General features: G+C 41.5%; 3 protein-coding genes across 3 annotated transcripts; 1 reads left to right on the top strand and 2 right to left on the bottom strand.

The window, feature by feature from the left end:
• Window positions 1-1,657: 1,657 nt before the first annotated feature.
• Window positions 1,658-8,971, bottom strand: LOC109477335 (mucin-2-like). Its single transcript, XM_019778530.1, has 7 exons — window positions 8,836-8,971; window positions 7,450-7,597; window positions 6,778-7,058; window positions 4,870-5,013; window positions 3,778-3,972; window positions 3,312-3,452; window positions 1,658-1,895 (listed from the first exon to the last, which is right to left on the bottom strand). The coding sequence occupies exons 1-7, from the start codon at window positions 8,900-8,902 to the stop codon at window positions 1,729-1,731; spliced, it is 1,143 nt and encodes a 380-aa protein (XP_019634089.1). The 5' UTR covers window positions 8,903-8,971; the 3' UTR covers window positions 1,658-1,728.
• A 1,619-nt stretch (window positions 8,972-10,590) lies between these two features.
• On the bottom strand, window positions 10,591-12,814 carry LOC109477012 (integumentary mucin A.1-like). Its single transcript, XM_019778027.1, has 4 exons — window positions 12,540-12,814; window positions 11,776-11,923; window positions 11,091-11,383; window positions 10,591-10,783 (listed from the first exon to the last, which is right to left on the bottom strand). The coding sequence occupies exons 1-4, from the start codon at window positions 12,754-12,756 to the stop codon at window positions 10,653-10,655; spliced, it is 789 nt and encodes a 262-aa protein (XP_019633586.1). The 5' UTR covers window positions 12,757-12,814; the 3' UTR covers window positions 10,591-10,652.
• A 2,030-nt stretch (window positions 12,815-14,844) lies between these two features.
• LOC109477433 (translocon-associated protein subunit delta-like) lies at window positions 14,845-21,381 on the top strand. Its single transcript, XM_019778701.1, has 5 exons — window positions 14,845-14,965; window positions 18,093-18,211; window positions 18,865-19,029; window positions 19,696-19,761; window positions 21,196-21,381. The coding sequence occupies exons 1-5, from the start codon at window positions 14,899-14,901 to the stop codon at window positions 21,298-21,300; spliced, it is 522 nt and encodes a 173-aa protein (XP_019634260.1). The 5' UTR covers window positions 14,845-14,898; the 3' UTR covers window positions 21,301-21,381.
• The last annotated feature ends 4,507 nt before the right edge of the window (window positions 21,382-25,888 follow it).

Below are 25,888 nucleotides of genomic sequence, written 5' to 3'. Positions count from 1 at the left end.
AACAACGTCCGATGATAAAAACGCCTAAAAACATGCCAAAAACAAGCCGAAGCATAAATAAAATCTCCGCACGGAAGGTCGTACCAACAACATCCCGTGCGCGTTGTACCCCTCCCCCAGGAAGCGACAGGAAACTTGCGGCGCCATCATTTACAGATTTTACCGTTCAAAATGTGATTTTCTTTGCTGTTCACGTCGGTAGCGCCTTGTGTTCTCTACAGTACCGCCCTCCCCCATCCAACATAAACATCCGGGCGGTTCACAACTGTGGACGGAGGTACACCAGCTGCCGAGAGCGCTAGCTAGCCCCCCTTCCACCAACTGAACAACCACAATCACATCTGACAGGACACCGCCTTGTAATCTTCACTGGGAGATGTCTCAATACCACAGCTGCCCTTCTGTCCCCAGAGATGGAAGAGATAGAAACACAAGGTGGACCGTCAGGCGTTATTCCATTCTTGACTAATCGTCGGCAATCGCATCGAAGTCCTGAGTAGTTTTTCTTATGGAAAACTCGGCCGCTCTTCTCTGGCCGATTAGCGCAAAATCTTGCCGAGAAAAGCCCTCTACTTAACTACGGAAAACCGCCGAAGAAATAGGTGTTGTCACGGGCAGTGTGAGTCGTAATGAGAGGGGTGGAGAACTACATGGTAACTATTTAAATTCAGGAATAAAAAAAAGGGGTAGGCAACAGAGATGTTCCTCATAATGTTGCTTCTAAAACCATCGCCATACGCTCAAAAATCTATCCGAAAATAGCTACAGTTCAGAGAATGGATTAGAAATTTGCCAGATTGGCGGATCAGGACAATTGGTGACTTCAAAGAGTCGCCCGCTGAAATCTTCTTAGGGATAACAAGGTTGATCCGGATGACGTACCGGGCGTGAAATCGGCAGCCTGCCGTTTGTTGTGCTTTTGTAAAGCAACCGAAATCGATTTTTCCGACTGTTGAGCTGGTGTGAAGTAACAATATTTTCGTAATCGTTGCAGCTTTGCATCTGATATACATGTATGTACTAGTGATTAATTCGCGTCACAAACGTTCTTAAATAAATGAATAAAACAACTAGTTTCGCGATTCCATACATCCAAAACTATTCTGAGATTCTTCCTAAGCCACGACTGACTTTTAAAAAGATGTTTTAACACATGACGCACGGCTTACGGTCAAACAACACATCCTGTCATCCGGTGTGCGTCCTTGTAAATACAGCATATGTACAGCCACGGCGCTGAAACGACGTCTAGCGATTGTTGCTTAAAGCGCATCCAAACTGACCGTGCCCTTTTCTTCAATTCATGCCACATTAATCTGCTCATTATTCTATCACCTGACTAACTGAATCATTCTCAGCCGACGGAAAAGTATGAACAGTTTTTTTCTTTATTTGCGAGTTTTAAATCAAAATTCGCGAGTTTTAAATCAAACTTTACATACATTTTAGTTTAGAATACGTGTCAGTGTCACCTTATGTCACTTCATGGTCTTCTATAGCCTGGTTACCAGACCTATTATAGCTCCCGAGTCCTACATCCTGTCCGCAAGTAGTAGAGGATGTAGGACTTGGGAGCTACAATAGGTCTAGTAACCAGCCTAGCTAGGTGTTCTACGCCACACCTTAATTAAGAAAGGAAGAAAAGCAAGACAAAAGATTTTTCGTCACATCTTTCTTTTTAATGTATCCTTTGTAGGCACACTCGGATGTGACGTGTGGACCCATCGCTTAGCCAGTGGAGATGATGTTAAGGCACAAGGCCAAGGAGCTGCCGTCGTCAGGGCACTGGCAAGTGTAACCGGGGAAACCCGGAAACGCCTCAACTAAAATAACAGCTTCCCCCGCGGGTATCAGGGTAAAGTCCGAAGTAAAGCAGGGGGGACGTAAGGGGCGACCTGAGGTAAAAAAAGACGATACTGTTTCAAACCAAAGAAAGCTGGCACAGTGCTTATTTACACGCGCATTTGATATAAAAATACATTTGCACTTTATTAAATATCTTTAGAATGTAGTTAAAGAATCCAATGCAATGAACAAAAAAAAGCATGGCAAATTTATAACGGATACATTGTAGTACCACAAAAACAATAGTAATAAACCCGGGGACAGGAATCCCCATTGTCAATATTCATAGATCTTTTGACAAAACATATCATCATTCATCCTTGTATCAAAGATAAAGTACATAAACATAGGGGAAAATGGGGAAATTTTAATTCTGTATTTTCCGGTTAAAGATAGGTACATGTAGCAGGTAATTGTAATACATAAAAGGTAACTGTGGTTTGTTCTTAATTAAGACTAAACCACAGTTTTATTCAACTGGTAGTCAGTCTAACTTTCCCGGAGGAAAAAGAATTAATTGTTTCCTTCAGTTCCCTTTCTGTTATTTAATCGTCAGATTTTCCCCTCTGCTCATCTGACAAAGGCTCACTTTTAAGTTTCGGAAAGAAAGGCTTAAATATTTCCTCATCTAATAACATTGGCGGCTCCTTAAAATTAAATTAAGAATAAAGATTAGCATAAAATTTTACTTTTATGAAAGAATTTCTAATGGGTTGGTTTTGGCATGATTATCTACGGTATTAAATTTCGACATATTTTTTTTAGCTTTGTCTCTTGTGACTATGTTGGAATCAGATCTATATCTAATTCCTCCTGCAGGCTGCAGATTTCCCTTGTTAGAAATATTTCAGTTTTCCTATGCTGTTTGTATTTCCAAGAAGAGTATTTGATAATATGCCCACGAACGTTACACAGCATTTAAATGTGTCCTACACGACATGTGGACTTAGTACTTGCAGAATCCTTATTGTTATGAAATCTGAAGTCTCTAACAAATACCGGGTCCCTTAACAAATCTTGACTAAATCCCCAAAAACCTTTACCCCTGGGTGTTATTGATGTTATAAGAGAAAGCCCGATAAGAGAGTGGTCGGATCTAAAACTATCTTCAATTTTGACGTTTTGTATGAAAGATACTAAAGAAAAGGATGTTAAGAAATAATCAATACGACTGACTTGGAGTCGACGTCTCCAAGTATATCGTATTTCCCTGGGATTATTGTATCTATAGATGTCTATTAAATCTAGATTTGCACATAAAGAGTTGATTGCCTGAAGACATTTGTGGTGGTAATTTGAAAAGCGATGCCCTGTTCTGTCCATATCTGAGTTTAAAACAGTATTAAAGTCTCCTACAGCAACAATATATAATCCAGAATCAATATAGGGCTGTAAAATTGTTTCCAGATTTGTGAAAAAAGGTTTGTCAGAATTGGGGCCGTAGATTTAACCAAACAGAAACGTACCTTCGTTATTGTAACAGTTGGCCAGTAAGCTGCTGTGGTGGTTCCATGGATCATAGTCAGGGCACTGGCAAGCGTGCCCGTCCACCTCAACAGCACCCCCCGCGGGTATAATGGATCCGTCCCAGGCGTAGCAGTTGGGTCCTGAGGTAAAACAGACGATACTGTGTAAAAATTTCGAATCCTGAGACTGTTTTATTTCCTACCGCCCAATTAAAGCTGGTACAGTGCTTATGCACAGCCGCATATGATATAAAAAAAATACATTTGTACGTTATTAAATACCTTTAGAGTGTAGTTAAAGCATCCAACGCAATCTTAGGGCGGCAAAACTGGATATTCAAAGTTGAATCAACCCTATCCCAAAGTATACTGATATCTTGTGAGGCAAAACTGTGATGTCGTTGACTGGCGGAAAACGGTTGATTGTTGGATGCCTTTAAACCTTGAGGAATTTCTGTTGCCATACCGTTTGGACACCCTCCACATCTACAGTTGGAGTAGTCGTCCGGTGTCGGGTCTACACAAGGCTTGTAGTTGGAACAGGTGAACTTCCAGTGGTTCAACCAACATGGCAGAGATGGGAGGGTCGGAGTGGTAGTCATAGTGGTGGTCGGAGTGGTGGTCATGGTGGTGGTCGGAGTGGTGGTCCGTGTATCCCTTGCTGTAAGTGATAACGATTACTTTACTACCACACGTACATGTAAATAATGATAAATGTCAACGCCGTAATGAAACTCAAGCTGAGATGGTTTTGTCACGCGCATGCGCGCGCGCACACGCACACACACGCACACACCAAAAACAATACTCACATAAGCCAATGTAAGAAAAGGAAATGCAACGTTACCAGATCAAAATTTCTCGTTATCCCATTTGCTTTCCCTTCAATTTTCCAGTCTACACAATAAAGATGTACTCTTTAATTGTTTAATTTAATTGTGTACTGTAAAATAATATGCATTTTTCAATTCCAAAAATAAATGCCTGTCGAAATATAGCACCTCCTTCTGGGGGTTAGTACTCCTTTAAATGTGTCCCACACGACATGTGGACTTAGTACTTGCAGAATCCTTATTGTTATGAAATCTGAAGTCTCTAACAAATACCGGGTCCCTTAACAAATCTTGACTAAATCCCCAAAAACCTTAACCCCTGGGTGTTATTGATGTAATAAGAGAGTGGTCGGATCTAAAACTATCTTCAATTTTGACGTTTTGTATGAAAGATACTAAAGAAAAGGATGTTAAGAAATAATCAATACGACTGACTTGGAGTCAACGTCTCCAAGTATATCGTATTTCCCTGGGATTATTGTATCTATAGATGTCTACTAAATCTAGATTTGCATATTAAGAGTTGATTGCCTGAAGACATTTGTGGTGGTAATTTGAAAAGCGATGCCCTGTTCTGTCCATATCTGAGTTTAGAACAGTATTAAAGTCTCCTACAGCAACAATATATAATCCAGAATCAATATAGGGCTGTAAAATTGTTTCCAGATTTGTGAAAAAAGGTTTGTCAGAATTGGGGCCGTAGATTTAACCAAACAGAAACGTACCTTCGTTATTGTAACAGTTGGCCTGTAAGCTGCTGTGGTGGTTGCTGTATGGATCATAGTCAGGGCACTGGCAAGCGTGCCCGTCCACCTCAACAGCACCCCCCGCGGGTATAATGGATCCGTCCCAGGCGTAGCAGTTGGGTCCTGAGGTAAAAAAAGAGACGATACTGTGTAAGACATCTGAATCTGTTTTATTACCTTCGTCAAGACGCCTAAATATTCAGTGTACCGGTGACCTTTTACCGTCAATAATTGCCGGAGTAACGGCAGTCGGACATCACGGAAGAAGAAGAAGGTTATGTTTTCAGTAGTGTTTGTCTGTTTGTTTGTCTGTTTGTGTAACTCACAGACTAACTCATAACTCAAGAAGCTTTGTATGCATTGTCATGACACTTGGTAGGTGGGTAGGGCTTGATGAGATCTAGAAATGATTAGATTTTGGCAGCTTTTGTTGGTACTCAGCAGCAGAACTTGATATCTCATGATCTGGATATGCTAGGGCCACGAATTTTGAATGGTAGATAGATCTTGGGCTAGGGAAGAAGTGGCATGGATATGGGCCCCCTAGCGGCTTGTTCTGGAACTGCAGGAGCGTGTACGGAAGAATCTTTGAAGGAGGATAAATCAAGAACCGGGCGACAGATTGTCGTGATTTTTGGTAGGTTGGTAGCTGAAGTAATGCTTGACATAATCATATGGCCATTATGCAAATCAAGGGCTAATTTGCATAATTAATGAGTAAATTAAATAAGTCTGATTCGTTCGATAATAGGACTATGAAACACTTGTGGAACGTTATTGAGAACGAGAACATCTGTGGATATAGATTATGCAAATGAAGCCCTAATTTGCATAATTAATGGGAAATTGTTATAACTTCATAGCTGTAATTGCTGGGAATTTTATATACTAAGGTGAACATCAATAAACATTTTTTTCAAATCTTGACCTCATTTGCATAATTTACGATGAAGTGCTAGAATAGCATTTTTTGTTAGGATAAGGCTGTCATTGGGTGGAGAATATGATCAATTGATATAATCCAAGGCTCTTATTTGCGAAATCAATGATTGAAATTGTATAATTCGTCCACCGGATCCGGAAAGGTTAACACCATTTGGCGAAGGTGTGAGATCGTGGAACTCTTGTTTCCTACTAATGAAAGCGTTTGCTACCACTGGCACAGTGCTTATGCAGACCCGCATTTCATATAAAAATACATTTGTACTTTATTAAATACCTTTGGAATGTAGTTCCAATGCAATTTTAAGGCGGCAAAACTGGATTTTCAGAGTCAATTTTCTTCTCACTCTTGTAGTAATTTGAATCAACCCTATATCATAGAATACTCGTATCCGTAAGGCAAAATGCGATTTCGCTGACGGAATTCGAAAACGGTTGCTTGTTTTGTACCGTAGGCTGGTACTAGCTATTTATGGGTGGTACCCAAAAATAAAGAAACGCCTCACGTAGCTTGCTCTGGGGTTATATAACAGGGGTACCAAAGAATTCATAATTTGTTTCTTTAAAAGATCCAAATTTCAAATTTCAGGACAGCAAAACCTTGGTTGAATCAACTCAATCCCACAGCATACTGATAACTGTGAGAAGAAAATGTGATGTCACTGAAGGAAAACGGATATGAAAATGTGCTAAGAAATGACAGTAAATGTGTAATATCAGTCAGGTTCCCTTATCCAGAATATTGTAGTCTCCACCAAACAACGCGGGTTCAAAAAAGTATAATTTAGCCAAGAGGTTAGCCAGCATTGAATTCATTTGGTCCCCTTCAGAGGGGGAAATTGACCCTCCCTCCGTACCCCCGTATGAAGGCCGGGAGCTAAGCATATTGTATTGAAATTTTATCCAATGCCTTTTTCAAAGCTTGAGAAATTTCTGTCGCCATACCGTTTGGACACTGCCCACATCTACAGTTGGAGTAGTCGTCCGGTGTAGGGTCTACACAGGGCTTGTTGTAGGGACAGGTGAACCTCCAGGATTGCAGCCAACATGGCAGAGGGTGGGTGGTGGCCAGTGTGGTGGGGGCCGTGGTGGTAGGAGTGGTTAAGTAGGTGGTGGTGGTGGTAGGAGTGGTGGTGGGGACCGTGGTATAGACCGTGGTAGGGCAGGACCACGGACGGCTGGTGGTACCCGAGGATGGATCGGTTGGGCAGATGCAGTAGCCACACCTGCAGTTTTTTAATATTTTTTAATCCACATATATTTATTGGGCAAAAAGCAAAAGTCGCTTATATAACACCTTCTACCCAAAAACATACAACGAGTATAAAACACAATGACACGATACATGCATATTTACAAGGTGGATAAAACCAAGATAAATACAAACAAGACAAGTTGGTGATCTATCAATTATGAGAATTTACCCGTACAGTAAATGAAGTTTTGAAGGACATCAAACACATTACAGTTTTGTAGGTGTGAAAGTGATGTGGACCCTCGCTCGAAGTAGTAAGGAACATAGGGAACTGTTATTGAGATGCTGTAGCTCTACTATGTTGGAGAGAGATGATGACAGTACTTCTTTGACTAGCTGGAATAAAGACTGGACTATCATACCTGCAGTTGTCATAGTCGTGAGGTACGAAGGCGTGTCCCTGACAGTCCAGGTCAGGACAGGTGAACTTCAGGTAGGCCCAACATGGAAGTTGTTGCGTGGTTGTTGTCCAGAAAGTCGGAGTGGTGGTGGTGGTCCGAGTATCCCTTGCTGTAAGTGATAACGATTGATCAACTACCACATGTACACGTAAATAATGATAAGGCCACAGCAAGTAATTTTTATGGATGACATCACCGCGCTCATTAATTTTTGCCTGATTTTGAAAAAAAAAACACACCAAAGTTTGTTGCCTGCTGACAGTGGTCAACATGCCGAAAATGGGCAAAGATGTCTGTTTCCATGCCGGAAGGTGGATGACAGATAACTATGAAGAGAGGAGACAAGAAAAGGCTCTGAATTAATGTTTAGTTTCTTACTTTGATGCAGTGATATGTGATGCTGGCTGTGTATATGTGATATTCCCACTGAATCAAAACCATTTGTGCAATGATTGAGTCAAAATTTCAAAATGTAGGAACCTTTTTTTTTTCGGCCAGCCTTGTTTTTTTTCGCCCACTCGCATTAAATTTGGAGTCTGCGGAGGATGTCATCCATAAAATTTCCTTGCTGTGGCCTAACCGTCAACACCGTAATGCTGACATGGTTTGGTCACGTTGCAAGATCGCCAGGGCTTGCAAAAACTGTACTACAAGGGACAGTGTCAGGAAGCCGAAAAGGGGGTAGGCAGAGAAAGAGGTGGGAAGAAAAAATAAAAGAGTGGATTGGACTGAGTGTTGCTGAAGCCATGAGAGCGGCGGAGGACAGGGTTAAATGGAGGAGGATAGTGGACCAAGTCATGGTGCCCCAAGGACCCTCAGCGAGGTAAAGGGATATGCATATGGGACATGCATATGGGACATATGGGACATATGGGACATGCGGAAACACAGGCAGACACACACACACACACACACACACACACACACACACACACACACACACACACACACGCACACACACACACACACAGACACACACACACACAGAAAGACAGACATACACACAGACACACACACACAGACACACACACACACACACACACTCGTAAGCCATATTTTCACGGAGGTAATAAAAGGAAATGCCACGTTGTCTCAACATTTCTCGTTATCCCGCTTGTTTTCCTTTTTTCCAGTTTACACAATATAAAGATATACTCTTCACACCGAGTGTCGTTAGAAATTTCGGTACCATATGTACATGCAGTAAACTATCAAAATGTGCAATAAAAGGAAATGCAGTGGAGCCCTAAACTTGATTATTATCCCCATTCTTTTCCCTTTGTTCTCCATTTTACACAATAAAATATACTCTTGACACTAGTATGAAACTAACGGTGAAGAACTTACCAAGGACATGGCCTTCGGCAGCGCAGGCCAGGAGAAACAGGAGAGGGAAGAACATGGCGGTCGGCATCTTGCGTAGTCGCTGTATCGTAGACTGAAGTCAATATATTTATACCGAACAAGAATCTGTTTGTTTCTCCGCCCACGACTGTAGTTAATATATATACCGAGAAAAGAATCTATTTGTTCCTTCGCCCAGATGTGTGTCAATACTAGCTTCTGCGTCATAATTTTTGGCACACCTAGCCCAGTAGAATGTTTCATGCCATACCAAATATTGAACTTAGAAAAATGTGTAATCTTCTGTGTCAGTGTTCGTTGCAAGTTACCATTTATGTTTGTCCTGAGTCCGAAAAAACTCTTGCTATAATAGCGAGAACCTGTACTCCACCAACTGGATATCAAAACTAGACTATTAAACAATTTCTTCAGAGAAGTTTTTTAACACGAAGTTTTTGTATACTGATGGAAAAAAAACTTCAAGTAGGTACACACAGTGGTATAATAAATCATTGTAATTTTAACATTTCTTCGCAAGTCTTTTTACCACGTAGTTTTTGTCTAGTGATATATAGGAAATCGACTTTTAAGTAGATGCGCAAAGTGGATTGATAATCATTGTAATTTTTAGGTTGAAGTTTTTGTAGGTGAGAGAAATAGATGATACAGTAACTTCATGTAGCCTCTTATCAGTTGTGTGAGAATTTAACACCTGTCCTAGAGGCTCTGTGTCTAGGTCAACGGCGGGCACCAATGAACGAACGTCGACCTTGGCCACTGTAGACGGAAGGTTGGACGAACACTTCGCAGAATCTGAAACAATATTTGTTCCTCGGCTGTGCCCTGTGTCTATATTTTTTCCAACGTTTATTTTAACTATTTAACCTTGAAGTTACACTGTAGGTGGTGGCTGCCTCTGTCATATGTCCAGTCCTGACCAATTCCGTAGTACTGAATTATTGGTTTTTTGCAACATATTATAAACTGGTGGACGTACCAACCACGAAGTATCTGATACCATCCCAGAAAAGAACAAGAAACAATCATGCCTTCAAATATCAGAGTTATGAACCAAGAATTGAGGTGTTCAAAAACTCGTATTTCCCCAGAACCATCGTAGATGGAACTCGATGCCACCAAGCACAGCTGGGGCATCATCACTTGGAAGCTTTAAACAACAATTAAATGTGCAAAGATTGAGTGTAACAAGTCGTTCGGTGTGATATAACCAGCTGCCGCCGCGCCGCGTGCCAGCGAAGCTGGAGTGTTACGCGGAAGGGCGGTTATACTGGCTATACAGATACATATGTTTTGAATGCTGACACTGAGGGTGCTTTTCTTACGTTTGGTGGTAAATTATCCCATGTCATTGCACCTATATCATTTGCGTCATAGGTCATTCTAGCGCAGTAAAATGTTCATGTCAATCATTCGTATTTTAGCAACAAAATCTACATTTTCTTTCCGCCATGAATACAGAGACCAATCAAAATTAGAAACAACAAATTTCATTTTTGGCTAAGACTCCCGGCACAAACTTTACATACATTTTAGAATACATAAATTGTCAGTGTCACCTTTTGTCACTTGAAGACATCATGGTCTTCTATAGCCTGGTTACCAGACCTATTATAGCTCCCGAGTCCTACATCCTCTCCACAAATAGTAGAGGATGTAGGACTGGGGAACTATAATAGGTCTGGTAACCAGGCCAGCTAGGTGTTCTATGCCACAAAGGAAGAAAAGAAAGACAAAAGATTTTTCGTCACATCTTTCTCTTTTTAATGTATCCTCAGATATGTGACGTGTGGACCCATCGCTCAGCCAGTGAGGGTGCCTACGTCACAGTTGGCATATGAGCTGTGGTCAGGACACTGGCAAGTGGCACCGTCCACCTCAACAGCTTCCCCCGCAGGTATAATGGATCCGTCCCAGGCGTAGCAGTTGGGTCCTGAGGTAAAACAGACGATACTGTGTAAAATTTCGAATCCTGAAACTGTTTTATTTCCTACCGCCCAATGAAAGCTGGCACACCCGACGATTTGATATAAAAGATACATTTGTACTTTATTAAATACAATGACCTACAGTGAGTGTAGTTAAAAGCATCCAATGCAATTTTAGGGTGGCAAACCTGGATATTCAAAGTCAGTTTTCTGGTTACTCTCTTTTGATGTAGCTATAGTAATTTGAATGTGATGTCGCTGACGGAAAACGGTTGATTGTTGGATGCCTTTGTGAAAGTTCTGTTGCCATACCGTTTGGACAATGTCCACAACTACAGTTGGAGTAGTCGTCCGGTGTAGCGTCTACACAGGGCTTGTTGTAGGGACAGGTGAACCTCCAGGATTGCAGCCAACATGCCCAAGGGCGGGTGGTGATGGTGGTGATGGGGACCGTGGTGGTGGGGACCGTGGTGGTAGGAGTGGTTAAGGCGGTGGTGGTGGTAGGAGTGGTGGTGGGGACCGTGGTATAGACCGTGGTAGGGCAGGACCACGGACGGCTGGTGGTACCCGAGGATGGATCGGTTGGGCAGATGCAGTAGCCACACCTGCAGTTTTTTTAATATTTTTTAATCCACATATATTTATTGGGCAAAAAGCAAAAGTCGCTTATATAACACCTTCTACCCAAAAACATACAACGAGTATAAAACACAATGACACGATACATGCATATTTACAAGGTGGATAAAACCAAGCTAAATACAAACAAGACAAGTTGGTGATCTATCAATTATGAGAATTTACCCGTACAGTAAATGAAGTTTTGAAGGACATCAAACACATTACAGTTTTGTAGGTGTGAAAGTGATGTGGACCCTCGCTCGTAGTAGTAAGGAACATAGGGAACTGTTATTGAGATGCTGTAGCTCTACTATGTTGAAGAGAGATGATGACAGTACTTCTTTGACTAGCTGGAATAAAGATTGGACTATCATACCTGCAGTTGTGATAGTCGTGAGGTACGGAGCCATGACCCTGACAGTCCAGGTCAGGACAGGTGAACTTTAGGTAGGCCCAGCAAGGAAGTTGTTGCGTGGTTGTTGTCCAGAAAGTGGTGGTCGGAGTGGTGGTCCGTGTATCCCTTGCTGTAAGTGATGACGATTGATTTAGTACCACACATACATGTAAATAATGATAACCTCATAGGTCATGTATCGAAACGCCTGTGAGAACAGTTAAAGCCACCAGATGCAGACGTGATTAATGACTTTCTCCCTCTGGAACCAAGACATACTCTATCACAACCTGATATATGGGCCATACGGAAACACAGACAAACACACAGACACACACACACAGACACACACAGACAGACAGACAGACATACACACACACACACACACACACACACACACACACACACACACACACACACACACACACACAGCAAAAACAATACTCACATAAGCCAATGTAAGAAAAGGAAATGCAACGTTACCTCAAAATTTCTCGTTATCCTGCTTGTTTTCCCTTATTTTTTTCCAGTCTACACAATAAAGATGTACTCTTCACATCGAGTGTCGTTAGAAATTTCGTACCATATGTACGGTTATGTAGTAAACTGTCAAAATTTGTAATAAAATGACATGCATTGGAGCCCTAAAACTTGATTGCTATCCCTGTTCGTTCCGTTTGTTCTCCATTTTACAGAATAAAGTATAATCTTGATATTGAGTGTGGTTAGAAATGTGAAGAACGTACCATCATGGTTGCAGGTGCTGATACATTTGGGACGGTACTTGTACCGTCCGGCGGACACCTGCGTCGCCATGCAGGTGCAGCTGGTGCACCTGTCCGGGCTGAACTCGCCGGGAGGATACACCTGCCCGTCCGAGTACAGACAGCCGGTCAGCAGGACCCGGCCTTCGGCAGCGCAGGCCAGGAGAAACAGGAGGGGGAAGAAAATGGCGGGCGGCATCTTGCGTAGTCGCTGTGTCGTAGACTGAAGTCAATATATATACCGAACAAGAATCTATTTGTTCCTCCGCCTAGGCGTGTGTCAATACTACACTGCGTCATAGTTTTTGGCGCACCTAGCCCAGTAGAATGTGATACAGAGTATTAAACTTACAAAAAGATATGTCAGCTTCTGAGGCAGCGTTCGTTGCAAATCCAAGTAGATGCGCACAGTGGAATAATAATGTATCGTAATTCTTAGGTGTACGTTTTTGTAGGTCAGAGAAATAGATGATATGATATGATAACTTCACGTGGCCTCTTCTGTGAGAATTGAACACCTGTTTAGTGTCTAGGTCAATGGCGGACGCCACCTTGGAATCTTGGCCCTTTAGGTATGCAAAAACAATTTTAGGTTTTGAGTTATTTGTTCCTCCTCTGAGATAAGTTTTTGGCATACCCAGCAGAATGTTTCATGCCCGATACCAAACATCGAACATCGACCGAACTTCAGCTCCAAGTAGTTGCGCACAGTGGAATCGTATCATTATAATTTTTCTGGCAAACCTAACCACCCATGTCACCGATCTTGTACCCTTGGGAAAGGCACTTTACAAGACTTTCCTCACTTCAGTCAGGTGTAAAAATGAGTACCTAGCTTCGGTTAGGGTCGTCCCTCGGATAGGACGTTAACTGGAGGTCCCGTGTGTGGGAGAGCCACACCCCACGCACGTTAAAGAACCCGCCACATCTTTCGAAAAAGAGTAGGGGCATGCCCCGGTGTGCGATGGTCCAAATACTAATCTGATTATTCACTACGGACTCCAGGAAGAATAGTGTGAAATTCACACATTCAATGGAGATTCTAAACAAACAAACAAACAAACAAACAAACAAACAAACAAACAAACAAACAAGCGTTCGTTGCAAATCCTGCAAGCCTCTAGACGTTAGCCTTTATGTAGTCTGAATGTCCTTGTTTTATGTTTTTATGGTCCGGGAAGAGTAAACGTAGCTGCGTATTCGTTTATATGTGTACGACAGCTAATGGACTGAATAAAGTATCCAAGTATCCAAGTATTCTCTGCTCTCTACTTACTAGTAGCTACGTAACAAACGTTTCTTCCACCACGTGTTTTTGTCTACTGATATTGGAGAACAACTTTAAGTGTAGGTGAACACAGTGGAATGACAAATCATATAATTGTAATTTTTCGGTGGTTTAAGTTTTTTGTAGATTACAGGAATTGATGATAGTGATGTGGGCGTCATGTGGGCTAGTATCATCTGTGTGAGAATTTGACACATGTTCTATGGTCTAGGCCAATGGTGGGCGTCATCTTGGTCACTCTAGGCGGGAGGTTGCTCGTACAACGTTAACAATTTTGAAACTTTATTTGTTCCTTTGCCGCGCCTTGTGTCTATATTACTAGTATTTGTTCCGTCAATGTGCACTGTGGCAAAAGTACCGAAGTAATTGTTTTTTATTATCGTTTTATTAATTTATCCAGGAAATACATGTCGCCTATTGGCGTTTTCACAAAGATTCCTGGGGGGATAACCCCAACATAAAATTACATGACATAATAATTACAATAAAAGAGTTTAAGATGAACTAGCAAAGGTCAATTAAAAATAGATAAACTCATCGTGAACAAGAAGAAATCGTAGCTAATAACTCATCATTTCGACACTTGCTATCCAGCGGTAAATGGCCTCCGAGCTCTGTAAAGCGAGTGCTGAGAAAAAATTAGCAGTACCGGCTACTAGTATCCAGTGATGAACGGCCTCCGAGCACTGGTAAGCGAGTGCTGAGGAATTTAGCACTGGAAAACGAGTGCCGAGTCAAAATTCAGCTCTGGAATTCCAGATCTGGCGGAGCTTCAGCACTGGAAAAAAGGCCGTTCAGCAATTCCTGTTTCCTTTATACGCACAGGGCCCCGAGTGCCGACACCACTTTCCCCGCGAGTGGGTGGCCAGTGAGGAATCCGTTACTTCGGTACCCTTGCTGCATTGTGTCTAACGTTATATCATCCCGCTCAACCATTCTGCGCAAAATCCATTTGTCCTGTGAACTGCAGTACAATTCGTAGACGATAGAGGACGCTAATGTCATGTAGGCTTTCGCCAGCTGGGAAACACGTGACTTCCTCTCGCAACCAAGATGGCGTCGTGGACGAAGATGTTTGCACTTTTCTCTCTCGTTTTGCTGTTTTTCTGCAGTTCAAATGGTTTGTTTGCAAATTTTATGTCTACTTTCTATTCCACAGTACTTTCTTTATACTCATGTGGCTTTTGAGGTTTCCTGGGCCCGTTGTTTTCAAGAAATTGGATGAAACCGTTTTACGTTTGGCCCCGCGTCGTTGTACGAAGTGCCACGTTTACAAGTTTGTTCGTGTAACGTTCCACCACAGTTTTGAAGTTTTTTTCCTGGCCTTTAGTTGGTTGAAGTGAAGCTATGTAAGGGGTCTAGCACAAAATTTTTAATTTGTTATTTCTGCCCCGCCTCAGAGTCTGTATTCCTGGGTAAAGAATGATGTACATTTTTGTTACGGAACGCACTTGTGTCTTGGGTGGGAGGGGGGCAAGATGTTCATGAAAATGTCTTGGTTTTGTTTAATTAATCTCTAATTTCATTGTTTAATTTGATGTTTAATTCAAATGTTTTGTCATAAGTTACCTTTGTTTGGGGTTTGGCCCTTTAAAAACCACCAAAGTTTCTAGCCTACCCTGCATATTCTTTGATTGTTACTCCGTGAAGGAGGTCAGGACCTCCGGACGGAGTGTTGTAATCGGCTGATTTTTCATGTTCGCAGTCAAAACACTGGGTTCTCTTTGTGTAATCGGCACGCAATTTTATACGCCGTCTGCGGGCATGCCCGTGTTGATGCACGAATGTGTATTTTTGCCGTTGCTGCTTTCGCGGTCAATGTAATATCGCAGACGCACCCCTACAATTACGAGGCGAATTGGAATGGTCCAGAAAAACGCGTTGTTTGGAATAGCAGTGGCGCAGAAAAACTTCATGCAGATACGGGGTGGTTTTTATAAGTGGTTCCAGATGTTTTGCCCATGGTTAAGAGATGCCAAGTTTTTTGGAAGATGTTCGCAGCCAAAACGCATTCTTCCGTACGTCGCATTTCTGTGTAATTTCGCATGTGGTGTTGCATTATGTCCGGGATGATGCACGTCTTTTTATTTTTACCGTAGATGTTTTGATATTGGAGTAAATGCATATTTTAGAAACATCCCTACTTTTACAATCCTGTGGAATAGGCCGTAGGTTTAGGCAGTTGTCTGGTAGCAGAGGTACTCATAAGCAGATATCCTGGTTATCTGGCCGCCGGTAGTAACACTCACGGTGCTTACCGCAACTGTTGCTGGAATTCCAGGCGCGCTTAATTAGGTACAGGCACGGTAAGACGGTGGGCATGTCTTTGTTACTAGACACGACCATGATAGTCCGATCTTTATATGAATGCAATGATTGTGTGTGTGTAATTAAAATGAACTTCGAACTTGAAGCACAGTATCTTTACACGCCCTGGGAGCAGTAATGGTAGTAGAATGGTTTATTATGACATGTCGCCATCTATATCACAACAGTGGCAGCCCGCAGGCTGAATTGATGATGTGATATTACACAGATTGACTGCACAAGAGCATTATATACATAACCTAAAATCGAGAGTCATTACATACACAACGATCGAAACAATTATAAAATAAGAATACATTAAAATCGGATAAAAATACATGTTATTTATCATATAGGGCAATATAAAAACAATTAAAATGGAATTACGTATTCAGTAAACGAACCATGTGCGGTACAGCACTCATTCTATAACGTTCGGTTCGACACTTGAGAATGTCCAGATTACCAGCAGAACGAGTCTGTCGGCAAGTAATGTTCATTCTGTAGGCGGTAGTAGGTGGCGGTATTGTTCAGACACAAGGAGTGATTTCGCAAACTTTAAAGTCAAGTTCGATCGTCTGGAGTGCAGAGATGGCAAACCGAGGTGTAAGCATGCTTCGGAGTAACGGGTGTAGTCATGTCCCATAATGATGCGGACCGCCCTACGCTGGATTCTCTCAATCTTATTGTTCAGCAGTGTTGTTAATCCCGGGTGCCCGACAGGGGCTGCGTACTCGGTAATGGGTCTTATGTAAGAAATGTACACAGTGACAAGGTCATCCTTTGCGATATGGAAATGCTTCAGTCTACGTAACAGGAAAAGTCGCTGACTAGCTTTGTTGTAGACGAAGTTGACAATGGATTTAGCTCTTTGTATGTTTTATGCTTGTGACGCGCCCTCATTGTATTAACCGTTGCCTAATCATAATGTCTGCACAGTAGGTCTGGCGTTGACGCTTGGGATTTTGTTGAAATATATAAAACTTCACGGAGGATTGTCACCTATGGCTTCTTGTTATTATTTGATTGTGTAATTTTTTTTATATACGTGCAAATGGTAAATACAAATATACAAATTATTTAATCTTTTGGACTTTGCTGCGATGCTTGTTGTAATGTTCGTTACACGAACGGAAATGTTTCACCATCTTAATATCAACGTCGACATATTTCCCAAGCATCTACCAGGCTTCAGAAGTGGATGGAAAGACTAGAAAATAATTAGCCAATATGTAGTAGTCTGGCATGTTACTAGCCTGGGTGCAAGACCCATAGCACACTGGACATAAAGTATCTCACTGAGTCCAGTGTGCTATCAGGGCTCGAAATTAACATTGTCCCAGTGTCAAATGACACTAAATTTTTGGGACAATTCAAATTACGTTTCGGGACAATTTTGGGGCAATTGGAAAATTCTAAGACCATCCACGTCATTTGGGAACGCGATCCATCCATCCTGCTGCAGACTGCTGGCAGCCTATAAATATATAATACTCTGACAAACATTTAAATTTGACCAATCAGGGATTCCAAATATCAGGGACGGTGCCATGCCCATGATATTATCATGTATTTCCCTACATTTACTAATAAAGTGGACTTCAAGTTGTACAAATTCAGTTGTTGTTTTCTTATTTTTGTCATCAACTTATTTTCTGAAAAGCAGGCTAGGACAGTCCATCTTCAGTTCGGGACAATTGAAATCTATGTTCGGGACAATTATGGGACAATAGTGAAAAAAGTTAATTTCGAGGCCTGTGCTATGGGTTGCCTGATGGAGGTATAAGGGAGGTACCGGTAGTCCCCAAAACATCACAGCAGGGGGTCTGGTATTCATCCTGAAAAAGGGTTCAAATCACAGCGTAGGGGGTCACTATGCTCAAATAGCCAGTGGAACTATGATATATGAGAAATAATTTTTGCCCCCCCTCCCCCAACAGCCCAAACATGTGTGGGCCCCACCGTAGAGGCTACCTCATTCACCTCCGCGGAGGCTAACCTGGCCATGGAGACAACCTTCCTGGTGGAGTTCACCCTCTCCTGCAAGAACGCAGCCAAGGTAGGGGACAAGAACAGGTTTCTTCAGGTGTACCAGTCTGCTGGAACTAGTTTGGAATTGTAAAAATGTTTAGGTTCAAATAACCTGACCGTCTGGAAGTAGTTCGGAACTTCAAAAAAAAAAGTCATGTCACTCCCGTTTCTGTTGGATACCACCTGAAATCTTCAATAGTCAAAAATGAAGAGAACATTGCTATGGGCATCGTCAAGTGTTGGCTTACGTAAATTATGTGGCCACCGTTTTGTCCAGATGTGCCCCGTAAACAAGTTAAAACAACATACATGTATCTTGCTTCTAAGCCCTGGTAGTGCAGTGCTCGCTACAATTTTTCCTCCTTTTTCAATGGGAATGTTAACTGTGAACAGGGGTGCCAAAGTATACCGTGCAATTTTATGGTATACAGTGCAATTTTACTAGTATACAGTGCAATTTTACGGAATACAGTGAAGCCTCTTCTGTATATGCTCTGGGTTTTGGTCCGGAGTACTAACCTGAACCTAAACCTCTGGACTTGAATCTGGACCTGGACCTGAATGTGGGTTTAGGTACACAGCACTAGACATGAAATTGAATATGAAACTCTGGTTTTGCTATGATCCAGTATATGGACATGCAACGTTTGTAAATGGATCCCGTTGTTTTCTTCCAATCAGGACCTAGTTCTGCACGCAGACATCGGAGACCGTCAGTTCCCGGTGAGCCGCAGCGCCGACGGGATGCGCTACCAGATCAGCTGGACTGCCGAACACAAGCAGGCGCCCGCCGGCAGCTACGAAGTCAGGTTCTTCGACGATGAAGGATTCGCCGCACTCAGAAAGGTAAACTGTTACTCTTCTCACAATCCTATAATTAGGCCACACCAATTTAATTTCTTGTTTCTAGGATTTTTTCAGAGAAAATATGAAGCAACAGGTCAAAATATATAAAAAAGAAACAGGGCAAGGCACCCCATGATAGCCGGAAATGTTACAATATGAGCCATGAAGTGAACATACCAGGCTGGTTTATAATTAAAACAATAGATTTTGAACTTTTCATGAAACAAAGTTGCATTGTTACATTGTAAAAGAAAAGAAGAAAAGGACTTTCTTTAACCACTGGGGCCAAAATATGTCTTTCATTGAGCACTTTGTGGTTGATTTAGAACCTCAAAAATTTTGTTTGCTTTTTTTTGCAAGTCAGAAAAAAATGGTCAGGGCGAATCCGAGAAACAACAAATTAGATTGGCATGGCCTTAAATAAAGTGGTTGCCCAGTCTGCTTAACTCTGCTCAAGACAATCGTACTGTAACATCAGGTTTCCCTTTGAGTAAACGTTTTCATGTGTTTCAGGGTTTGCGATGATTAAATGTGACAAAACATGATATAACACCATATGTATGATTAAAATTGTTGGATGACTGCAAAATAAAACCACTGTGCAACCTAATTTTTTTTACCCAGGTTGCCTCATGCATATGTGATTTTTTTCTCTTTTGTTTTCAGGCCCAGAGAAGTGACCAGGATGTGAATGCTGTCAGCTCACTCTTCACCATAACAGTTCATCACAGGGTCAGTAGGGGGAGCAATTATCACTTCCAGAGATATGGGGTAGTTAACATCCCCTAGCAAAGTAGTGCTAACACTGGCAAGGCATTTTCCTACCCCCCCTAAAAACATGACAACTGTGACAGGAAAAATGCCTTTTCCAGCATTTTCCTTTCAATACTACTGTACTTGATCCTTCAGTCTTTTTTTAGGATTGGTCAAAAAGCTGTTGGTGTTTAATATCTACCTCATTTTATCTTGGATATACTGAGACACCAAAAATATGTACCTGTTTTTATTTTAACCATAAAAAAAGTAGATGATCTAAGAATGTCCAAGGATAGAAGAACTTTGGTTCGGTCAGTGGCCACTGGCCAGTCTCTCCATATCCTTCCAGTTCATATTTACTGTTTGTACATGTAGGTAAACTTGATTGTATGTAGTTCATTTGGGGGTGCCTCTTTTTCCCTTGGTCTCAGGTTTAAACTTGCCAAGACATCCAAACAAGAATCTTCTATCAACAGCTTCTAGTGAACTGTTCATAACTTCAACTTTATTCAGTGGGAACTTGAAGCAACTTTGATCATTTGCTTAGGAACTAATTCTGTATTTCTTCTATCTATATTTGTGAAGAAAGGTGCTCTTGTGTGTCTCTCTGTTGTACAGTCTACAGTGAAGAATACACAGGTTTTAAACCAAGAGCCAAGAGAGATGAACTGTACTGTCTGTCCTGTAACTCTGTTAATGGTTGCAGGATTCGTAGCACAGAAACATTGAAATATGTTTTCACCCTTCATCTAACCTTCTCCCTGTTGCCATACCTCTTAACTTATGCACAATTGGTGCCTTTTAAGACTATTTTTGCCGGGAAAAGGTTAAAAGGGTAAGCAGAAGCTCTTATTTTGACCCTCTTGTTTTAGATCTCATGAAAGCCAGTTAGCACAAAGCATACTGTAGACCAAATCCCCTCCTTCGCAATGACGTAATCGCGAGGGTTAAGAAGTAGGTCAACGTTCACGTGTTCGCTGCAATTTAATCTTGGTCTGACTCGTTGTCTTTCTCTGTCTTGTTGTTGTTGCTTCTATCTCCTATAACAGTTTACATTGACATAATCTTCGACAAGACGAAGGAGGTCGTTTAAGGAAAGAAGTTGGAATAGACGTCAGAGAAAGTACCGAGACCAAACGCACGAATGTTGACAAAGTTCTTAAGAACTTCACGATAACGTCATTGCGAAGGCGGGGATTTAATCTACAGTATGATTTGTCCTAGCCACAACTTTAAGTGGCTGGCAGCGCTCTAAACTACGAAGGACTACCAAACTAAGTGTAGAAATCACTTTTCAGACATACCATTCGTAACATAATGACAGATTTTATCGAAGCTCTTGTATCCCTTTAAGCATGGCATTTAGCATGTGTCTCACACTATCGTAACCTCGGCGTATTTTTGCTCCAGGGCGTGTCCCAGGGTCCTTGGGCCAGCTCGCCGACCGTTGCCGCCGTTGCTGCGTTCGCCGTCTGGCTGTTCGCCTACAGAGCCAAGCGACAGATCCAGGATTGAACGCCGACACACCAGCCAATGGGAAAACAACGTCTTTTACACCAAGAGTGAACAAATAAAAACTTTTAATACCATTCGCTACTCTGTAACTGTATGTGTTTTTATTTTTTTTATTCAAAGATCTTGAAACAAAGACATAGTCTTCTTCAGACAAGGATGGAATTTTTTGCTTAGGCCTGGGAAAAAAAGAAGTTTTTTCCTGATTCAGTCTTGAAAAAAATTAACGTTAAAGAACCCACCGCACTTATCGAAAAGAGTAGGGGACCTTCCCTGTGTGAGTGGTTCAAACCATACTGTCCAATCTTACACATCTTGTACTTTACACGTATAAAACTAGTGTGTTACGCCTATAAAGGCGGTTACCGGTTATGTGAAACAAAAGAATATCTCTTTTGCACACCAAGCATATTTGAGAGGTCTTTGCTCTTATGTAACTTTTGTACATTCAAGCTGGTGCCTTATATAAGTGTCAACCCTTCACTTATGTAAGCTTCCCATTTGGAAATCCTTTGATGCTTTGTTATCTTAAATTACATTTGTAGCCTTTTAGCAACGATTGACGTCATATTTTTACTCTTGGACACTGATGAAAGGGTTTCGAGTTCTTGGATATATGCCTTGCAGTGATAGATAGGCCACAGCAAGTAATTTTTAAGGATGACATCAGCATGTGCATTGATTTTCGCCTGATTTCGGAAAAAAAAAGAACTTTTGTTGCCCTTTGACAGTGGTCAACATGCCAAAAATGGGCAAAATGGCATGCCTTGCCATGCTGGAACGTGGATGGGAGACAAACATGAAGAGAGGAGACAAGACAAGGCTCTGATTTATTGTTTTGTCTTTTACTTTGATGCAATGATGTATTTCATTCCTTTTATATGTTCCCACTGAATCAAAACCATTTGTACAATGATTGAAAAATTTTCCTTTTTCAAAGTTGTTTCAGTGACAAATGGATGATATAATAGTTGGCAGTATAGTTAGCACAATATAGGTATCATTTCTTGTTTAACAGGGTTCATGACGTAAAAATGTCAAAATATAGGAGTCTTGTTTTTTTCGCCCTATCGCATTACATTTGGAATCTGCGGAGGATGCCATCCATAAAATTTATTTACTGTGGCCTCACGTCTTCATTCTGGATGAGGCACCCCACTTCCTGAGTGCCCATCGGTACTTAACTGATTCAAGAATCGCCCACCGCAGGCTTAGAACCATTACAAGATCTAGAACCATTACATGAAGCGCAGTTTTATTTGAACTAACCTGTGAGTTGTCTTCAACTCTTCCCCCTTCCTAAACTCCCCCCCCCACTTTTCCTCCTTCCTCATTCACCATGCAAATGAAGACGACACCAACAATCACACAAAGAGTTGTACTAAACAGCCTCCAGTTTAATTCCGGACTTCCAGTTTAATTCCGGACTTCCAGTTTAATTCCGGACTAATTCCCATATCCCAGCAACTTTACATCTAGATGGGCTAATACCGTATATCGTAGCCTTCAAGAACCCCTTAGGGATTAACCCAATTCTGCAGAATTCTGAACAGAAGTCAGAATTCTGTGAACTGGAGGCAGAATTCTGTGAACTGGAGCCAGAATTCTGGGAAGGATTCTGCAGAATTGGGTTACTGTAATCCCTAAGGGGTCCTCGATGACCGCTACATACTTTTTACATCATTTTTACCTATAGTTTACGATATTAGCCCATCTAGATGTAAGGTTGCTGAGATATGGGAATAAGTCCGGAATTAAACTGGAAATCCCGAATTAAACTGGAGGCTGCAGGCTGTTATTAGTACTCCATGGATGTGTGGCACCTCAGAATTCTTGTTTTTATCGGGTTTTTCTTCGATTGGCGTGGTGGATACTCTCCAAGCAGAGGTTGTGGGGAATGATCGTTACCTTTTTATATATGGCCGTTTTTGTTGTTGTCCTGATCCTCACCAACGGTGGCTAACCCCGTCGGTGGCTAATGGAGCTTCTTTGGCTAATGGATACTGTCTTGCCAATTTGATACTGTCTTTTTGCCACCGAGAGGGATCTGCTTGGAGATTAGTAGTGGATATTGCCCTGCCTTTGATACTGCTTGGCCAATTTGATACTGTTTTGCCGCCACCAAATGATCTGCTTGGATGATCCACTTACAGCGCACCATCAGTTCATTAGAAGTTTAGCGTCAGTGCTGTTTCAAAGCTGCTTTGAAAACCAGAACTTTGATGCGGCTTTTGTAGAGGCCTCTATGATGTTCTAAGAGATTAGATAGAGTGGACAGTAGACCTCAGGTGTTCCTTTCGTTTGAGCCGTGCTTTGGAAAACGTGATCTAAAGACCAAAATGTTTCTGAAGTATGAGACGACGTCATTAGCGCGTTAGTTAACGTCAGTGCAAGTTGCTATGGTTCTTCCTTCTGGAGAGAACATATTTTAAAATTTATCTTTCAAAAGTTATGCTTTAAACGTATGTTCGTTATAAGCCAGACTCAATATGTCATTATGTGGTGTTCGTAGTTATTCATATATATATATTGAGTATTGGGCAAAAAGCAAAAGTTGCTTAGATAACACCTTCTACTCAAAACATACAACGAGTATAAAACACATTGACAAGGTACATGCATAATTACAAGGTGGGTAAAACCAATTGCAAGTACAAGCAAGACAAGTTGGTGATCTATCAATTACGAGAATCTACCCGTACAGTAAATGAAGTTTTGAACTACATCAAAAACATTACAGTTTTGTAGGTGTGAAAGTGATGTGGACGAAGTAGTAAGGAACATAGGGAACTGGCTGTCATTGATATGCTGTAGCTCTACTATGATAACAGAGTACTTCTTTGACTGGAATAAAGGGCTAAAGGCACATGATCGGTGGCATGTCGGTGGCATCATGTCGGGACTCGAACCCGGGACCTCTTGGTTCCGAGTCGCGCACTCTGCCGCTACGTCACACGGCCCCCCACCACACTTCTTTTTTTTTTCGCGCTCTCGCATTAGATTTAGGGCCTCCAGAGCACGTCATCCATAAAAATTACTTGGTGTGGCCTAACACGTAACAAGAGGCTTGTATGTAGCGGTTATTGACCTGCTGCATTCTGAACTAGAGTTCCCCGATCTCATACCTTCGCCAAATGATGTTAATATTTATGACTGACAAATTATAGATTATTCCCCCCGGATTTAACAAATAGGATCCTCCTTCTCATGAATTATATCCTTTTATCATATTCTCAACCAAACGGCAGTCTTATATTAACAATGCCATTCTAGCATTTCCTCATAAATTATGCAAATGAGGTCCTGATTTGAATACATTATGCCATCTACCAGAGATAAGCTGTAACTGTTATGTAGCGGTCATTGACCTGCCGCATTCTGAAAAATGCCAAGGTAGTGAAATGATCATCAGATCTCCAAGCAGACTTACCGGTGGCATTACTAGTATTACTAGTATATGTCAAGAAGATATATTACAGCCATCTACCAGAGATAAGCTGTAACTGTTGTGGTGTATCTAAAGGCATCCAATGTGATTTCAGGGCAGCAAGACTGGAAACATTCTGATTAAGGCAATCTTTGTGACATTGACACATACTGCTACAAATTGGCACATTTGAGTCAGCATTTCATACTTCGGGCATTTAAAACTGCAGAAACAAGCCCCAAGATGAGTCCTTTATTTTCTGGGTGGTACCCTAAAATCAGCCCAGGTCCCTTCCAGTAAACATTATTTTCCGCCAGAATTTTGGGAATTTTTGCTCCATGAGGGTCGATAAACATTAGGACAGTGTGGTTTCAACTCACTATGTAGATAAATGACTAGAATATTGGCTTTGAAAAATCGGGGTTTCAATGCGAAAAAACTGCATTGGATGCCTATAAGGCCACATCAAGTCATTTTTATGGATGACGTCCTCAGGAGACCCTAAATCTAATACAAGAGTGCGAAAAACAAGATGCCTAGATTTTAAATACATGTATACTAAGGGACGACAAATGCTAGGACACACACACATGAGAGAATACAGTGTAACAAACAACGATAATAATAATAACCTTTATTGTACATTCATGCCCTATCGGGCTAAGTACAGGTGAACAGATGAAATAGGTAATATACATGTTTGTAGTACAAACAGCTCTAAAACTACTCTAATACAGAGGTTCGACTTCTTCTCGTTTCTTTGTGATGTTAAAAATATAATTTGAAATGGGTTTGTTTAATACAGGATGATCAAAGTGCATAAGAAAGATAATTTTTTTCAATATTGGAAGTATGGAAACGTACTTCGTCATGAAAACAGCAATATGTCAGTGGAACAGCAGGTGCCGTCCTGTCCTGTTTCCTGCCTTTAATCATGATAACCTTTGTTGTACATTCATTTCGGGTTAAGTACAGTTAAAAGTCAGGCCCTGAAAATCAATGCGCGGACGCCATTCATGAAAATTACTAGGTGTGGCCTAACTAGAATCAATGGGCTGGCTTTGATACTTTTCTACAAACTCTGTTGATTGGTGATATTATACATCTTGTGCATCAGAAAACCCCAAATGCACAAAAAGCACCCATGGGAAACAGAAGAAAATA

The sequence above is a fragment of the Branchiostoma belcheri genome, unplaced genomic scaffold (genome assembly GCF_001625305.1).
Source record: "Branchiostoma belcheri isolate BF01 breed outbred unplaced genomic scaffold, Haploidv18h27 scaffold4, whole genome shotgun sequence".
Classification (NCBI taxonomy): Eukaryota; Metazoa; Chordata; class Leptocardii; order Amphioxiformes; family Branchiostomatidae; genus Branchiostoma; species Branchiostoma belcheri.
The sequence above is the reverse complement of the archived record's forward strand: the minus strand, read 5'-3'. Positions and strand labels throughout refer to the sequence as shown.

What these genes read in the sequence shown, in the direction of transcription:
- LOC109477335 (XM_019778530.1), bottom strand. Translation starts at nt 8,902, where the DNA reads ATGCCGACCGCCATGTTCTTCCCTCTCCTGTTTCTCCTGGCCTGCGCT. An exon ending in TGCCGAAGGCCATGTCCTTG is followed by an intron (nt 7,598 to 8,835) that starts GTAAGTTCTTCA and finishes TATCACTTACAG; the next exon opens with CAAGGGATACTCGGACCACC. An exon ending in ATGTGGAGGGTGTCCAAACG is followed by an intron (nt 3,453 to 3,777) that starts GTATGGCAACAG and finishes GTTTTACCTCAG; the next exon opens with GACCCAACTGCTACGCCTGG.
- LOC109477012 (XM_019778027.1), bottom strand. Translation starts at nt 12,756, where the DNA reads ATGCCGCCCGCCATTTTCTTCCCCCTCCTGTTTCTCCTGGCCTGCGCT. An exon ending in CAGCACCTGCAACCATGATG is followed by an intron (nt 11,924 to 12,539) that starts GTACGTTCTTCA and finishes CATCACTTACAG; the next exon opens with CAAGGGATACACGGACCACC. An exon ending in CACGACTATCACAACTGCAG is followed by an intron (nt 11,384 to 11,775) that starts GTATGATAGTCC and finishes AAAAAACTGCAG; the next exon opens with GTGTGGCTACTGCATCTGCC.
- LOC109477433 (XM_019778701.1), top strand. Translation starts at nt 14,899, where the DNA reads ATGGCGTCGTGGACGAAGATGTTTGCACTTTTCTCTCTCGTTTTGCTG. An exon ending in GTTTTTCTGCAGTTCAAATG is followed by an intron (nt 14,966 to 18,092) that starts GTTTGTTTGCAA and finishes CTCCCCCAACAG; the next exon opens with CCCAAACATGTGTGGGCCCC. An exon ending in CCTGCAAGAACGCAGCCAAG is followed by an intron (nt 18,212 to 18,864) that starts GTAGGGGACAAG and finishes TCTTCCAATCAG; the next exon opens with GACCTAGTTCTGCACGCAGA.